The sequence below is a fragment of the Euprymna scolopes genome, chromosome 36, assembly GCF_053919585.1.
Source record: "Euprymna scolopes isolate OS-2025 chromosome 36, ASM5391958v1, whole genome shotgun sequence".
Classification (NCBI taxonomy): Eukaryota; Metazoa; Mollusca; class Cephalopoda; order Sepiida; family Sepiolidae; genus Euprymna; species Euprymna scolopes.
Genome location: NC_136517.1, coordinates 43,860,236 through 43,879,635, shown reverse-complemented (window position 1 = coordinate 43,879,635; position 19,400 = coordinate 43,860,236). Strand labels below are relative to the sequence as shown.

Sequence of the window (19,400 nt, the reverse complement as noted above, 5' to 3'; positions counted from 1 at the left end):
TCATATATACATATAAATATTACTATGTGTACACAATAATGCACATATATATACGTATATATATATATATATATATATATATATATATATATATATATATATATATATATATATATATATATATATATATATATATACATATGCGTGTGATCGTTTACGTATATTCATGTTTATTTAATTTATTTATTTGTTTGTGGTGTGGTGGATACTAGAAAGCTGATTGGCCAACTAGAAATCCTCAACATGTATAAAAACAAGAAGCAATGACAGAATTCGCGCATAAGCCTGACGAATCCTATAGTTGGATGAAACGCAGAATATTCAGTGTAGCCTAATCGCCATATATATTTTATAAATTACTATATATTAAATACATATATATATGAAATATATATATATATATGAAATATATATATATATGAAATGTATATATATATGAAATATATATATATGAAATATATATATATATGAAATATATTTATATGATATATATATATGAAATATATATACATGAAATATACATATATACATGAAATATACATGTATATATGAAATATATATATATATATGTATATGAAATATATATATATGATATATATATATATATATATATATATGAAATATGTATATATATGAAATATATATATATATATATATGAAATATGTATATATATGAAATATATATATATATATATGAAATATATATATATATATATGATATATATATATATATATATATATATATATATATATATATATATATATGTAATATATATATATGGAATATATATATATATATATATATGAAATATATAAATATATATATGTGTAATATATATATATGGAATATATATATATATATATGTATGAAACATATATATATATATCATGAGGGCAAAGTAAAAGCACATGTGTTCACATGTTGTCTGTAGAATATGAAATATATATATATGAAATATATATATATATATATATATATATGAAATATATATATATATATGAAATATATATATAATTATATTAAATATGTATATATATATATATTAAATATATATATATATATTAAATATATATATACATTAAATATATATATATATATGAAATATATATATATATGTGAAATATAAATATATATATATATATGAAATATATATATATATATATATATGAAATATATATATATATATGAAATATATATATATGAAATATATATATATGAAATATATATATATATATATGAAATATATATATATATATATGAAATATATATATATATATATATATATATATATATATATATATATATATATACATATATGAAATATATATATGTTATGTTTGACGTCCATCTTCGTCGCCAACTGTTATGTTTGCAGGTTGAACCAAATAATAATGTATAAGGCAATACAAATGAAGACTCAACAAACAAAGGTAGATTAATAAGAAGTGTATTAGAAAAAGTATATTCACTATATATAGTATATATATATATATATATATATATATATATATAAAATGTGTGTGTGTGTGTGTGTGTGTGTGTGTGTGTGTGTGTGTGTGTGTGTAAATATGTATGCATATAAAACTTTACTGAGGCCACTACCTTATATAGGTGAAGACTTTGCTATAGGTTTACTTCTGTGAACTTTTTCTTCTGGCACTTAACAAATACCTACTTTGTCCGAAACACTCTATTTCTTATTAATGTAATTGATCATAACAATAAAAATAAAAGCGATCAAACGAGATGACTAGAATCTATCAGATCGCCTCCTCCTTTGAGGCTCTCTTTTACAAATATCTTAGAACTTAACACTCGTCTTAATGATATGCAGTCATTCCTTCGAGTAAACTCCAAAAATATCATAGGAAACGAGTAAAACTAACCTTCACCGCCAATCCGCTTGACTCACTTTGACATAACGGTACCTCCCTCCATCACTCTGTTATAAGGACTCAGATAAACATATGCATGGATTCAAGCCTTATCCTCCTAACATCCTTCCTTTGAATATAGCAGGGTTTCTCAAACTGCAGGACACCATGGAGCTCTTGAGCAAGACAAAGGGTTTTCAGGGAGCACTATTAAGATAATTCCTAAAATAAATATGAAAAATAACAATCTCGAATTTGAACACTAACTAATGATAATATTTACAACCCTTTTGTTTATTTTGTTTTTGATTAATCAGAAGTTGTTGCATTTTTTTGTTTATTCATTTATTTTTTCTTTTTCATGAACCATCCTGAAACTCTATACACCTTCAGCTATGTATCATATCTCTTTCCAGTAAAAAAGGTCAATAATTAAATGTCTGCAGCCATTTAATTTTTCCATATAAAGCATTTGGTCTTCTTGAAGAAAGTGATTTTAAAGCCGTTCAGACTCACCTACGGAGCTCCAGGGTCTTCGTGGTGCCCACTTTGGGAAACCCTGGACTAGAGAACATAATCTAGAATCAGATGATCAGTATGTTTCAGGTTAAACATAATATACAGTGTTAGTTACTTAATCTATTAATTTAAATTCCACCTTGGACTCCACTAACCACTCTCTCTCAAACTTTCCACTGTTGACTGAAACCGCACTCGGCCATCTGGTCATCACCCCATCTCAAGTCAGGGATATTATAAAAACACTTTGACACTTCCAAAGCATGTGGACTTAATCTTATCTCTGGTATAGTCTTAGAGAAATTTTTGCTGAGCTGTCCTTATCCTCCTTAAACTCTACAACAAATGCCTTACTGAATCTTGCTTATCTGGTAATTGAAAAATTGACCCTGTTGGATCAGTGCTAAAGAATTCTGATGAAGGAACTAATCAAGAAAAATCCAATAGAAAAAGGAAATGCCTGATTTTGAGCAGTTTTATATATCATCTACAATATCTAAGTGCATTTGAGAAGTTTTATCACTGCACAAACAGAAGTGTCAGACGTTTAAAATCAACAGTAGGTTCTTTGATAAGACAGGGGCGCATTTGAAATGAATGTTACTGTTTAGAGCACAATTCAACCATGATACTTGACTTTTGCATTTTAAACTTTAATTCAAGCCATCATATGAAAATAATTTTATAAAATCAACAGTAGGTTGCCCACAGTGCAATGTAGACTATAATGTATTGTGAACTAAGTCACTGCGGGGAGGCAAGTGAAACTTCCTCCAGTGCACTGTGGTGTGTCCCTGAATAGAGTAAGCAATAAATCGATTTGATTGAAAAATGGCTGATTTCATCGATTTCGACTAAAATAAAAGTATTGGAAATGTGGAACATTCATTGATTCGTTGACTCCTGGGATCTCTCTGCTAGTATATATATATATATATATATATATATATATATATATATATATATATATATATATATATATATATATATATATATATATATATATATACTAGCAAATGTACCCGTCTTTGACTGGGTTCAAAAACAGTCTACAGAAAATGGACTCTGATTTATGAAAGTATGAGAGGTTATGAAAAGGAAGAGTTGTAAAGATATAGCTTTCGAATTTGGGGGTATCAAAATCAAAGCAAAATATGATGAAAGTAAAAATAAAATAGATAAACCCCATCATTACATATACCATACCTGTTCACACTGAAACACTTATCACAATATTCTGTGGATCTATATTAAAAAAACCTTGTTAAACTTTGTGACATATTTCCATTCTATGGAGGTCAGGTGCGAACGAAAACCCCATAATTTTATTATACCATATTTCTTCAAACTGAAACGTAATTATCAAAGTATACTTACGCAGATAGATATGAAAAGTCTTTATTAAAGTTGTGCCTATTTCTCTTCTATGGAGGCCAGGCGCTAACGCAGACCCCACAATTTTATTATACCATCCCTTTTTAAGATAAAACATACTTATCAAAGTATTATTATGTACATCTATATCAAAAACACTTGTAAACGTTTTTTTTTTTTAAATTTTTTTATTTCCATACTTTGTGGACCAGGCGCGAACGCAGACCATACAATTTTTATGAACCACCGTTCTGCCAGATCAAACATACCCATTCCTGTATCTCGATACATCTTCTATCATAATATGTAATCAGTTTTTTTTTAAATAGTCAACCATATAGGAGGCTATTCGTGACCAGATACACACACACACACACACACACACACACACACACAGCTCTATATTATAGAATATATATATATATATATATATATATATATATATATATATATATATATATATATATATATATATATATATATATATTAGCATGCATATGTGTGTGTGTGTGTGTGTGTGTGTGTGTGTGTGTGTGCAATTTATATGAAATCGGACGTATTAGGAAAAAAAGAAAATCTGTTTTACAAATTACGGAGAAACGAGAAAATCCCGCAAAAATTAGTAAGTCTCATGCAGAGGGGGAGGTCTCTTGAAATGTACAAATGAAAATGTTCGTTACGAACGCCGCCCTGATAATCGTATAGTCTAAGCGAGAGAGTAGGAGGAGGAAGTAGTTTTTCCTTTTAAAGCTGCGATAAAGAGAGAGGGGGAAAAAAGAAGAGAAAGGACGAACTAAAATCAGAAAGAAAGAAACACGCGGAGAATGAACACACGCCGCGTCGTCCAATGTCGCACGAAAATGTGATGGATTATTGAAATAAATCACAAAAGTATATATATTCGAAAGGATTTTAACAAAAGGAAAGCCTCGTCTCATCAGAAATTTAACGACATTTGGATAACTAAGAAGGCAGAAGAAAGAAAGAGGACCTTAATCATTTAAATTAAGCAATTTAATATGCATAAACAAAGTCGTGTATAAATAAAACATGTTTCCCGTAAAGGAAGAACGAGCAGTGGTTTTCGTAGTCTTAAATATTAGAGCTAAAATGAGAAAAAAGAAATAGAGTATTTATTTAATAAACCAAAGGAATTAAAGACGCCTTTTTAAATAAATAATTTAATTGAAAAAAAAAAAAAAACATAAATTTTCTTTTCTTTTAATTTCCACATTTTCTAAATAAATAATATATAATTAATCACCTCGATGCATAATAGAAAAAAACACTTCTTCATATAAAAAAGGTGTTTGTTTTTGTTTATTTTTTTAGCATAAAAATCTCCAGGAAATTATATATATATATTTTTGCCGTCCAGGGGGACTTAAAAATACAAACTGATTTTTATTTGTGATTATAAAGTACATAAACAGTTAAAATGGATACCCGTAACAGTATCTCTAGAAAAGTCCTTCGATCTCCAAATCTTCGACGCAAAAAAAATGCAGTACCAGTCGACCAAAGGGTAAGTTTTGACAATCTTTCTCCCCCCCCCCTTAAAAAAAAAAAAAAAAAGTTACACGTTTATATGTCCGTTTCCGTTTCAGATTTTAAATGACACTATCTGTCTGGTCTGGTCTGCTGGTCTGTCAAAATGTTCACAGAAAAAATGAAAAAAAAAAAAAAAAAAAAAAAAAAGTTAGATTCCCGAGTCTTAAAAAGAAATAAAAAATTACAATATAAATTCAGAACAATAAATACAAACACAAACCATTTAGTTAAATTGGTAAATTTTACCCTTTGCCCCAATCTGTCAACCGAAATAAAAAATGAGTTTTTATTTGTGTGTGTGTTACACGTCAACAACCTGGAAATACATTAAAAATATATATATATTAAAATGGAATTTACTTTACCATATAAATTTAACGTAAGAAAACCACATAGCGTCGGTCAGAACAAGTAACCATTTTTTAATTTCTAAAATGGTTGCCATTTATTTATTTTAAAAACTACTAGAGTAGTTGGGATTATTTTCTTGTATTGTCATCCAGTATAGTCTAATATAATTAATAGTCAAAATAGTTTAAAATCAAATATTTAAGAGTAAATGTATGTGTTGGACTGTTGGTCATTCATTAAAAAACGAGGTATACAATCTCGTATAAAAAATAGTTTTGAACTATTTTAAATAACATTTTCATTCATAAAAAAAACAAAAAGTCGGTTATATTGACACATTGGTCAATCAAAAAATATAATAAACCTTGAATAAAGTTAATGTGATAAAAAATTCAGTTTTTGTTTTTAATTTAAATGCCACTTTGACAATGACCATTTAAAAAAAAAAGTTGCTTTTGCAATTATATTTCTGCATTCCTTTTGTAAACATTAAAAGAAAAACTATTTAAAAATCAAAACATTTTAAAGTTTAAATTTTATTTCTGGAAATATATTAAAGCAACACGAAAAAAAAAAAATCTAAAATGGAAGAGCTTAGCTTGTCTTGTCACTAATCTGAAACGTTGGGGGTTCAGTTAACAACTTGTTCGTATGACCCCCCACCTCGTCAACCACACACAGATATTACAGGTAAAATTGTGGCACACACTTCATAACAATGGGGCACTTTGTTTTGGATTAGAAAGTGCTTTTGGGGGGAGTACTTTTGCAGTTTACAACCGAGCTGAAATGATATTATTTAGAAACCCATTCTTAACATGAGGAGTGGAAGCTTTAAAATATTCTGCACTTTCACCTAACAATTTAAACAAAGGATGCTGTAAAAGTTGAAACCCATTATATAAAAATGGCACGTGCATTTTGCAGTATAGACGACAAAACGAAAAAGTGGTTAAAAAAACAAAACGAATGACAGTAAATTTTTACACTAGGTCCACCTCCACAAATTTTAACATGGGGGTTGGGCCGGTTGGGGTGTTAACATTAAAGAAAATTGTGAAAGTGGAGCTAAGCTAATCTAAAAATTTACATAAATTTGTTTATCGCACGCGCATACAAACATGGTCACCATCACCAATGAATTACAGACCATAATACAGATCTTTATATCTCGAAAACTACTTGTCTCTGCAAAATTTAAATGAGATTTTCCAATTCAGCATAGTCAAAAACTCAAAAACATTTAAAAGTCAGTTAAAAGAAATTTGTGGAGGTGGACCCAATGTAAAAAAAAAAAAAAAAAAAAAAAAAAAAAAATCCAAATAACGAATGTTACCGAAGGCAAGATAAGTTACCCTTCTACATATCTGGATAAGTTTTTCGCCTTGTTGTCTATACTGCAAAATGCCCATTTAATAATCTGTGCTAATGCATTTATTGATCCGTGCTGAAATAACGTTATTTAAAAAAAACATTCTTAACATGGAAGGGGAGGGTGTTTTGAACCTATTCTATATTGAATAAAAAATAAAACTTTAATTAAACTTGGAAATATGATTCAAAAAAATAGCGCGGATCAGTAATTGCACTAGCACCAACTAATCCTTAGTTAAAAATTAAAATATTTCTAACGTAATTGTTTGTCTCTTAACGTGTGTAAGTTAAACACAATAGTATAAAATGCTTACACTGAACATTTGTGTAGCTTACTTGCTTTACGCATATTTTTAAACTCTACGTATGTATTGAATACATTTGAAATAAATACTGAAATAAAAATATACATATACTCATTAAATAATATATTTAGCCGACGTTGGTCGGGCGGGCGGAGAGGCGTGGCCTTCATAAAACCAATTTAAAATTCTCATTCTCCGGAGTAAGAACGAAAATCGAAATATTAAATTTCAAATAAAACAATTATGTCAAAATTGGTGAAATATCCAAAAATTACGAAAAATAATAAAGTAGAAAGCTAATTGTTAATGAAAATAGTTTTCGAAATCTTATAATAAACAATAGGCAGGGGAAGTAACTGCAGTCTGTCTTGTTACATTTCTCATCAAAACAATGGCGTCTCAATGGATCGTGAAAGTACATATTTTATGTAATAATGTAGTTATGTTACTGATTGCGACACGAGAATTAAGTAGATGACATTTTTTTTTCGTTAAAAACATAAATCTTGCATCTTTCCATTTCCGTTCTGAAGAAAGCGCCCAGCTTTATTTTAAATAGGATTTACATACGTTTTAATTTTCCCTGATTTTTTAAAATGTCAAATATTTTAAAAAGTAAATAATAAAAAAAAAATAAAATACTTCTTTTAGGAAAGTAACGTAGATGCGAGAAACGCACACATGCCAGATTTTGTCTGATAGTTTTTAATCAATGCGGAGATGAACCGTTTCTTATAATTCGCATTCAACGATACAGCTTAAACGTGTTCAATCTATGTGAAGGCTTGTAATATTTTTTTTTTTGTTCAAATTTTTTTTTTGTTCAAATTTTTTTTTGTTCAAATATTTTTTTTTGTTCAAATATTTTTTTTTGTTCAAATATTTTTTTTTGTTCAAATATTTTTTTTTGTTCAAATATTTTTTTTTGTTCAAATATTTTTTTTTGTTCAAATATTTTTTTTTGTTCAAATATTTTTTTTTGTTCAAATATTTTTTTTTGTTCAAATATTTTTTTTTGTTCAAATATTTTTTTTTTTGTTCAAATATTTTTTTTTTTTGTTCAAATATTTTTTTTTTTTGTTCAAATATTTTTTTTTTGTTCAAATATATATTTTTTTTTTGTTCAAATATATATTTTTTTTTGTTCAAATATATATTTTTTTTTTGTTCAAATATTTTTTTTGTTCAAATATATATTTTTTTGTTCAAATATATATTTTTTTTGTTCAAATATATATTTTTTTTGTTCAAATATTTTTTTTTTGTTCAAATATTTTTTTTTGTTCAAATATTTTTTTTTTGTTCAAATATTTTTTTTTGTTCAAATATTTTTTTTTGTTCAAATATTCTTTTTTGTTCAAATATTCTTTTTTGTTCAAATATTCTTTTTTGTTCAAATATTCTTTTTTGTTCAAATATTTTTTTTTGTTCAAATATTTTTTTTTGTTCAAATATTTTTTTTTGTTCAAATATTTTTTTTTGTTCAAATATTTTTTTTTGTTCAAATATTTTTTTTTTCGTTCAAATATTTTTTTTTTTGTTCAAATATTTTTTTTTTTTTGTTCAAATATTTTTTTTTTTTTTTGTTCAAATATAACAAAACTGAAAGCGGTGAAACTTATAAAAAATATATTTTAGCTATTTGTAGAAAATCAAACTTTTTTGAATGAATGAAAAAAAAAAAGCACTTTAGCCATTATGAATAAATTAATTTCTTGATTAAAGAAAATGATTTGAATATCAATTAGAATATTTTAAGAATTTAAAATCTAAGATTTTAAATCTTAGATAACATTTTTCTCATTTTAAATGTATGTATATAAAAAAAATCTTTGTATAAAACTTTTTTTAAATATTCATTTGTAGGGTTTAAAAATAGAACTTTTCTATTTTTAAATGTGACATCCAATAAATTATGACAAATAAGAATTGATTTTTTCCCAAATAAATCTAAAATTTCGGAAAGAAATTAAAACATTTTTTTACAATAGAAAATGAAGTAAAAAAAAAAAAAATCACATAAAATTCCCCCTCCCTATTCCCTTGGCCCTTTCCCATTACATCTCGGTGGCGATGATGCAGTGATGATGCACTATTGCACCATGTTTTTGTTTACTTACCTCTCCGAGAGAGCAGACAGATTTAAGACACAAAGTCGATTTTATTGTAGGGCAAAATCCTAAAAAGGGTACTCTGGATTGGATCGATAACAAAAAAAAAAAAAAAAATAATAATAATAAAAATAAAATAAAAATAGTCTCGATCTTGAAGGATTTCTCCTTCACTGACAGAGATTAAGTGCAGCTGCAGCACTCAGCAGCAGAACAGATACTACAGTTTCATCCTAGCCAAAAAAAGCCAATGAATATGCATCGTTTGGTACGAATTAAAAAGCAAAAGGAATACTTTTTTTTTTACCTTGCTTTATATTGTAAAATAAATTTTAATACACACTGACGCAACATGGAAAATATTTAGATTTTTAAAATAAGACGATTATAATTAATTTTATTTTCTTTATTTGGTGCTAGTACACTTACTGATCCGGGCTATTTTTTAAATCGTATTTCCAAGTTTAATTAAAGTTTTTTAATTTTTTAAATTTTTTATTCTTTTTTTATTATTTTATTATTTTTTATTTGTAAGGTTAAAGAATAGGTACAAAACACCCTTCCCTGAGGGGAGGGTGTTTTCCTCCCCTCATGTTAAGAATGGCTTTTTAAATAAATTTTCAGCACGGATCAATAAGTGCACTGCACTAGTGCACTAGTACCCTTTATTTAAATCAAAATTTGAAAAATCGTAAAAATATAAATTTAAAAAAAAATTAATTTATGACAGCGTTCTTTGAAGTTTAAAATTGTCACGTAATTTAATGAATGAAATATTTTAAACCTTTTGCTCTAATTCATTTCAAATTTAAAAGTTGAGTATTTGCATAATTAATAAACATAAAATTCGTTTTCTTTTTTAATATATAAAAAATATAAATCATTAATATTTAATGCATTTGTTTTTTTTTTTAATATTAACAATTGATTTTTTAACAATAGGATTAATCTGAATTGAAAAAAAAATACAAATTACACAAAATCCGTTTTATAAAATGTAAATAAAAATACGAATCGATGCAGAAAACAATCTTTAATTTATTAATTTAAAATATATAATTTTTTACTTTATTTATTAAAAATAATAAACTTTTTGCTAAATTTGTATGGTTTCTCTTTTAAGACGTCTGCGTGACCGACTTAAAATGACATTTTGGTTACATTTTTAAGTTTGATTTGGGGAAGACCCACCTGTCATCGTGTATTTGTGTTAGAAATAAAATATCTTATCTATTTTTAAATATCGTTTTTATTTAGGCTGAAAGGAAACAACGATAAATAATTGCCAGATAAATAAAATCGAACTAAAAATTTAATTCATTTAAAATATCTTATTTTTAGTCATGCGACGCGTGCGCACAAAAATAAACAAATAAAAAGTAACGAGTTTTCATTGGTTTCTAAAAAGTGGTTGCTTTTTTTTTTTCTTTTATCCCGCCATCATGTAAAACTGATTCTTGAGGTTTTTCTTGTTCTAAAAATAAACATAAGAGATTATTCACGTACAAAAGGTGCTCTTGGGCTAATATCAGAGTGTGATATGACGTTGCTTGGTCCCAGGTGGCGGCTGTACTCCCAGGCATTACTTCATCATTTTTTTTTTTTTTTTTTTTTTTTTTTTTTTTTAATGTGGCGGTAAATTTCTATTTATTTTACGACTGCCACGTCTAGGTACTTTTGCAAAAATACGGACGGGGTTATCTTTCAGATGCAAGGTTCATTGTTTACTTGCGGTTTTAACGATGTAAGATTCCGTTGTACGGGAGACCAAATCGGCCAAAATGTCTATGATGTTTTTATTGGCGCTTTTCTTCGTATTTTTAATAACATTTTTTTGCACCATTTACAAGTTCTTTTTACAAATAATTTTTTTAAGACTGTAATAGTAAAATAAAGATACATTTATTAATTATACGGAAAAAGTATCTCGTAATGTTTTCACACGAGATTTGTTTCCTGTTGATTTCTCTTTTTTTTTAAATATTAAAATTGATTTACTATTTAAAGTGATTTTAACGCCTTTAACATGACGGAGTTTACAATGAAAACCAAATTACCGTTAAAATTAAAATAATCTTTATTAGAAATTTGTAACAAAATAACAAAATTATAAAACTATTAGATTAAAATTGAGAACTTTTAATTAAACAACGTGAACATTTTATAATGAGTGTTTTCATGAAATGTATTTTTAATAATAAAAAAATAATAATCTTTATTAGAAATTTGTAACTAAAGTTAGAAATCAACAGGAAAAAAATCTCGTGTGAAAACATTACGAGATACTTTTTTCGTATAATTAATAAATGTAACTTTATTTTACTATTACAGTATTAAAAAAAATATTTGTAAAAAAAAAAACTTGTAAATGGTGCAAAAAAATGTTATTAAAAAATACGAAGAAAAGCGCCAATAAAAACATCGTAAACGTATATTATCATTTAAACAGTATATCAATTTAAATATTTAAATTCAGTAAATAAATTTAAATATTTAAACAGTATATCAATTTAAATATTTAAATTCAGTAAATAAATTTAAATATTTAAATTATGGCCGATTTGGTCTTCCGTACAACGGAATCTTACATTGTTACAACCGCAAGTAAACAAGGAACCTTGCATCTGAAAGATAACCACGAACGGTGTTATTTTATTCCTTTTTATTTTTTTAGATTGAATTTTCAAATTTAATTTTTAGGGTATAGATCTTTTCTTTTCTTTTTTTTTTTTTTTTTATTAAATTGTTAGGTGAAAATACAAAATAATTAAAAAAAACACCCCCACCTAATAAGAATGAGTGTCTAAATGTTATTTTATCACGGTCCGTGTTCTACATACGTACCGAAAACTGGGTAAATACGGCAATCTTACAAAATCATTTCCATTTTAGATAGTGTTTTTTTTTTTTTCTAACCCTTAGCCGTTAATAAAATCATAAACAAATTTCACTTGTTCCCAATACTAAACACCAAAAACTTTATCCTGACTAGTTCATTGTATTCAATTATTTTAGGTTCAGTTCTTCGCAAACCAGTCTCTACAAATATCTTTACGAACTTTATTTCTCTTCTCTTGCCATGTCCCAGAAAAACTACAAAAATAGAAATCGACCGACTAAAAGCCATATTTCCTGATTCATAGATTGTCTTGTCGACGGAACAGCGGAACACGTGCTGTTGCATTGAATAAATCGAAAACTTGTTTTCGTGTGGCTCAATTGTACTATAAGGGCTGTTTGAATATCTTGTTTGTTTACACTGTTTTCGATTATTGTAGATTCCTATTTATTGTAACAGGAGGTCGAAGTTAGAGACACACGGTCGGTTTTTAAGTAAGTCCCTTCACCTTGTTTTGAGGGCGAACAAAATGTTTAAAAAAAATATATCACATCCGATCCTCGTAAAAACATAAGCAAATACTATTTGCAATGAATTTATTTAATTTCAAAATTTAGCTGAATTAGTTAGTTCGCCATGAAAACATTTTTCGTAACTATTTTCACGTGCACAAATATCTTTTCCTTTTGGAAATTAACTTTAGTCTTTAATCTTTCAAAGACAATCAAAAAGTAGTCGGAAACCTGCAAAGAATTATGATAAATCGGCTTTCAAAACTATTGTCCCCCTATCTTTATTCCACCATTTTTGCTCGTACCTATTGACAAATAGAACCTATGTTCCAAGCCTACATTCATCAAAGGGATATGTGACACAAGGCCGGTTCTGGCGACTTTTGCGATATTAGATGATGAGATTGCAGAGACAAAAATAGCTCGGAGACGCCGACTTCTTAATCGGTTCCGCTTTTTGAATGGGGGTTTCCGGACATCCTGGACGTTTCCTTGTTTCAGGAAGTTCTAAATCGTTTGATCGTATCGGTTAAAAATGGAAAAATAAAATTCAACTACCTACCTTCCTTCGTTTATTTTTTATCGAATGTCTAAGTTTTCAGTTTCTTTTTCTTCGCGACAGCATCATCTCCCTTAAAAACAAAACAAAAAGGATATTAATATAGTCATAACAAAAAAAAAAAAAGTGTGTGTGTGTATGGGGGGGGGCATTAAATCATCCCAAGTTGCCAGGGCTTTCTTCAAAGTTCCCCGATGCTTGCTGCGGGCCTGTCAGGCTAAAATCAAACATGTAAAAAATGTTTCCAATACAGAATATTCCAAAAATAGTTTATTTGCAGGGACACTATGTAGGGAGTTGGGCAGTGAAGCGAGATGTCTGTTCACAGTATACTTGAACATCAGCATATCAGTACAAGCAGGGGCCCAGGAGAGAATTCCAAAGTTTAGTAGTTTGAGGAAAGAAGCTATTTGAGTAGAAAGCTTTACGGCATCTAGAGATCTCTACAGTGTGGAGGTGGAATTTTGCTGGTTGTCGCGGGGGTGGGCATTTATGTTGAGGGGGCACCAGTGCTTTGAGTTCGTCTAGCACCTTCTATTAAAGTACTTATAAAACATACACAGGGATGCCACATTTCATGTAACAGAGGTTGGAGTATGGGACCTATTAGGTTGGCGACTATTTTTGAACCCTATCTAGGAGTGACAGACTAGTAACAAATGCACCAGCTCAGATGTGACAACAGTACTCCATGCATGGGCGAACAGTGGCTTTTCAGAGATACAGGATACTCTCAGGCTGTTAGTAAGCTTCCTTACAGCAGCCCTGGCAATTAGCTCAATGTATTTGTTCCAATTCATGTTGTCTGTGAATGTTAACCCTAGGAGTATGAGGGAAGTACTTTTAGGCAGTAATTCAGCAATCAGGCAGCAATCAGTGTTTAAGGTTTCTTGTAAATATTAAAGGAAATAAGCTTAGTCTTGGTGGCATTAAACGTTACCGTTCAGTTTCGGCCCCATTCCACTACAGACTGAAGGTCTTCCGCTAGAGTTTTAGTCATTTCCTTGGATATGTACTCATTCGTTTTCCCCTTGTGCCTATTATAGAGCATAGTGTCATCAGCAAATATATCCATCTCAGAAAAATTTATCAGGAAGATCGTTTATGAATATCAGGAATAATAAAGGTTCAAGGATTGACTCCTGTGGCACTATCGCATTAATACCATGTTGTTCAGATGTACGACCATCAAGAATAACCTGTATTTTCCTCTTATCTGAAAAGGATTTGATCATATTCAGTATGCGTCCAGTAATACCATATGATTTAATTTTCATTAGAAGACCATTATGCCAAACCATGTCAAAGACTTTAGATATGGCACCGCTGTGTCTGTTTTACAAGTACTTTAATGGAAGGTGCCTGGATGATGTCAAAGTACTTGTGCCCTCTCGATATACCGACCTAGCCTCCCTTGCCTTATCTAGTGCATGGTATATACGTTCAAAGATTAGTTAGGATAGCTGCAGTAGAATGGGTTTGTCTAAGTCCATACTGTTGGTTGGAAAATTTATTATCTAAGAGGTGGCAAACTAGTGCTTGATTGATTTTAAGGATTCAAAAATTTTGGCAACGAGAGGGAGGAGGCTAATGGGGGCGATAATTTAGTGGGCCAGTCCTTTCATCAAAATTCTTAAAAACTTGTACAACAGAAGCAATTTTCTAGCAGTCAGGAAAACAGTATTCAGTAAGGTATTTGTTGAGTTTTGGGAGAGAACTGGAGTAACCTCAGCAGAGCATTTTTTTAATAGTTAGCAGTGATAAGATGGGCCCACATGGCTTTGAGTTGTCTAGATGTTTTTATTTTATCACACCATGAACAAAGGAAGGGGGTGATTTTCAGATCGAGTCTGGCTTCTGTCTGCAAAGGGAAATTCTGGAGGATGGTGGTTTGTTGAATCTAAAGTGGAGTTGGAGGCAAACTGGCAGGCAAGCAGATTTGCCTTTTCAGTTGCTGTGCAGACAATCTCCAAGTTGTTGAAAAGTGGAGGAATTATTGATTGACCATACTCTGCTGTCATAAATTTTCCAGAAATCATAAGTCCTTAATTTCTGCGACTCTGTTTTCTGGTGACTTAAAATGCCTTCTTTTAGACTGCTGCTATTTCTCTCTTACAATTATTTCCAGCTTCTACAAACTTTTGCCTATTTGTATTGGACATGTTTGATAAGTCTGCCAAGTACGTCCAAGGATGGAATACTGTTGCCATATCTGGGCAGGAGCTGCAAAAAACAGCCTATCCTGCCTTGACAGAGTACAAAATAGACTTCGTGGCTTAGTGGGGGATGCCCTTTTCTCTACCCTGCAACCTCTCTCCCACAGAAGAGACGTTGCGAGCCTATCCTTGTTTTATCGTTATTTCCATGGCAGGTGCTCGTCTGAACTCAAATCTCTGGTCCCCCCTTGCCAATCTTTCACGAAAAACACTCGTCTAGCCGAATCCACTGTGAAAAATTTCCCCCACTCTTTATCTGTGCCTAAATCAAGACGTGGATTCCATGAACAAAGCTTCTTTCTTAGAACTGCACGCCTGTGGAACTGTTTCGTCTGCCTGCTTCCCACCGGACTACAACTTGGATGTGTTCAAGTCCAATGTTAACAAATTCCTAATGAACCGCCCCCTTAAGTAAACACTTCATCAAATCTCCACACTAACATAATGTACTTGCAATAACCCTTATCCCTGAGTGGCTTCCGGGCCTTGATAAGTGGTGATCACTGTAAAAAAAAAAAAAAAAAAAAAAAAAAAGTGTGGTTTGTTAAAGAACTTCCTTGTGGGAACATGCTTCAATTGCTGCTTTGATCCTCGTTTGCACACTGTTCTGCATGAAGAGAAAAAATGGTACACCATGGAGCATCTCGGATGTGATCTCTTATGGCTTCCCAGTTACGCCTTCTTATAGTAGATTATTTTGAGTAAAGGCTGTTCATCTTGGGTTTAAGGTGATTATCACAACGTGATCGACATTCCCGAGTGGCTCATGGCATTTGTTACACAATCCTCGGGAACTGTGGTCAGAAAGCAATCTAAAAGTAAAGCTGTCGATCTGGAAGACGTGTAGAGACTCTGTGATAGGAAACAGGATAGAGAAAAGCTGTGTGATGCTACCAGCTGCGTCTAACTAGAGAAACCAAGCCAATTATTGTGGTGAACATTAAAGTCACCAAATACATGTACTTGGGCACTACTGTTTAGGGAGAGTGCTGCATTTATGCTGTTAGAGACTTTGTTGATTAGGGTACAGTTCTGGGTCGAGGGGAAAATGCCAAAGAAAATATAACTAAATTTTTGGTAGATTTTAGTCTGAGAGGCTGTGCAGCAAACATCGGGTGATTTTGTTTGAAGAAAGTCGTTGTCAGCGAATAAGAATGAAATTATGTTTGCTCCATACGATTACAAGTTAAACACCCTGGACATATCTAGAAAATTAAAACAAAATATTATAGATTTTAGAACAAGTTTCACTGAAATAATCACCCAGTTATTGACAACATGGCGTTCGACAGAACAAATAATCATTTTTGCATTTCCAAAATGGCCGCCACCGTGAATCTTAGATCACCCAGTTCATAACTACTGATCTTTTCACATTAAATTCATGTATATGATAGTAAAGTGAACCCCACTCTAAAGTCTGAAATAGTTTATTTTATTTCTTGCATTTTTTTTTCAATTTCAACTATTTCCGGGTTATTCATGCGTGTAATCACACGCACACACAAATAAAGTAAAAACAAAAACACAACAAAAACTTTTTATTATCTATTAACAGCATGGGGTCAAAGAGTAACATCCCCCCCCCCCAATCTGCTTCTTTTTCTTTCAATTTTTTAAATGTAATATCTGTATTGAGAAAAAATACTTTTCATTTAAGAAAATGGACAACAATCGCGCTGCCAAAACAAAGATGGCGTAAATGGATAAAGTTGATGTAAATACGTAACTGAAATCACTAAACATAAAACGAAACATGAAACCGTATATAAATATTTTATTTCAAAAAATTATTTTAGTTTGAACACTTATCATGAAACAACGAAAAAAATATTTTTTTTACATTTCTTTAAAGTTTTTCTTTTTAATACTTGCGTTATCACTAGGTACGTGCAAAATGAATGGCCGGCCCAACATGTATCAACATTTTGATCCTTTCACTTAAATATTCACCAAAATTCAGGAAATCTACCATTTTAATGAAATTTTCAGTATTTATTAAGCAATGATCACTGAATATAATGAAACGTTATTTAAAATTTTTTTACTGGAAATCTATTTGTGTAAACAAAAGCACCTTTACTAAAGTTACAATACAAACAAGTAAAAATTATTTTGACAAAATTCTGTGATAAAACGTTAGAAAGTTATTCTAAGAAACTTAAAAATAAATAAATTTACTTTTAAGTGTTTTGTGATAACACAAATGTAAAAAAAAAAAAAATATTATTTAAAGAAACGTATGTTTCGGGATAACACACAAAAAACAAACTTCATTTAAAGAAATGTAAAAATAAAAACATAAAAAGTAAATATTTTGTTTCATGAACACAAGAAGCGTTAAAACTAAAATAATTTTTTGAAATAAAATATGTCTGTGGTTTCGTGTTTTGTTTCGTAATTGTTAATGACTTGCGTTCCATATCTACGCCAAACTGCATCCATTTGCCATTTTTGTTTTGGGGTTGCTATTGTTGGAGATTGCCAGAAAAAGTTTATCATAAAATTAAAATCACGTGCTTATTTAATTACATATTTCTGCTTTGTTCTTTGATGCAACAGGGGCACAACAAAGCTTTGAGCACACAGCAAGCGATCAACTGTTATGTTGACCACAACAGGAAATTGCTTTTAATCCGCTAGTTTGAATGTCTCAGAATATCGTTCGATTATGAACATAGTTTATAATATAAACTGTTTAAAATCGACCTGTAAACTTTAATTCAAGATAATATTCACTAATGAATCTACTACTACTATTACTACGTCTAATAATAAAATATGTTCCGTTTGTGCTTTTAGACCAAAGGAACGTGGATTTTCGTACGTGTATCATCTGTCGTATTAAAGGATCGCCCGCCTTTTAAAGGGATCCCAAAAAGAAAAGTAACGAACACCTGTGCTCCTGTGCACGTGACTAACAATTGTTGACGAACGGTTAATGTTTAAAAAAAAAAAAGTCTCTTTCAGTTTCGTAGAACTAATAATGACCTATTTTGACATGCTAACAATATTTTTGCCTTTTTTTTTTCGTCTTAACGCTTCTCCATTCCAAGTTTTATATCGACTAACTTTACAGACGTCCATCTTAGAAATATGCCAGTGTGTCGACTAATTTCTAACCCGTATGATGCATTAAGGTATTTTTTTTACTTTCTTTCCACCTCAACACTCCTTTTTTAAAATGACAACTTTTAGAAGCTTTCAACTATGCTGAAAACAAATATCACATTTAAATTTTGCGCAGGCAAGTAATTTTCTGGATATTGAGACCTTTATTATCCAGTGTAATTTGTAGGGAGAAGGGGCATTCTCCGAATTCATGACTGTGACGGGAGCATAGGTCGAAACTCCTTTTCCTAACAAGAAAAAAAAAATATATATATATATAGCAAATAGCAACGACTTGGGAATTAATACAAACATTTAAAATGTTTTAATCAGAAAGGGTTTATTTTTATGTGAGATATGTGCAAGTCAAAGTCCTTCTGGAATGTTCGATATCTCCTTATGAGCATGAAATTAAAAAGATTGCGGTTCATTAATAATGCAGAGAAATGTCTTTTAATAAGACGAAAGTTCAGAATGATGGTTCAAGTGAAAGAAGGGTATTTGTACAATTGTAAGGGTTGTGAGAAATTCCATATACATTCGCCATCTTTCTTGTTTAGGCCTCCTACGCAGTTATAGTGGTCGACCGTCATTGGTTAATTTTGAATGAGTCAGGTGATTTGCTTGGCATGCTTTTATTTTTCAGTCCACGCAAGAACTTGGCAAAGGGATGGACTCCAAATCAATTTCTTCATGTTGTATC

The 19,400-nt window shown here is 29.8% G+C and overlaps 1 protein-coding gene across 5 annotated transcripts in view; it reads left to right on the top strand.

The window, feature by feature from the left end:
* Window positions 1-19,400, top strand: part of LOC145260432 (uncharacterized) — a 544,502-nt gene that overhangs the window by 38,294 nt on the left and 486,808 nt on the right. The window contains exon 1 of one of the 5 annotated variants that reach the window (XM_080118437.1): window positions 4,570-5,293. The exons of 3 other annotated variants lie outside the window; for them this stretch is intronic. In XM_080118437.1, the coding sequence (XP_079974563.1) occupies window positions 5,207-5,293 (87 nt within the window). In that variant the 5' untranslated portion in view covers window positions 4,570-5,206. Of the gene's footprint in view, window positions 1-4,569; window positions 5,294-19,400 lie in introns of those variants that run through there. One more of the 5 variants, XM_080118433.1, reaches the window with a different exon arrangement.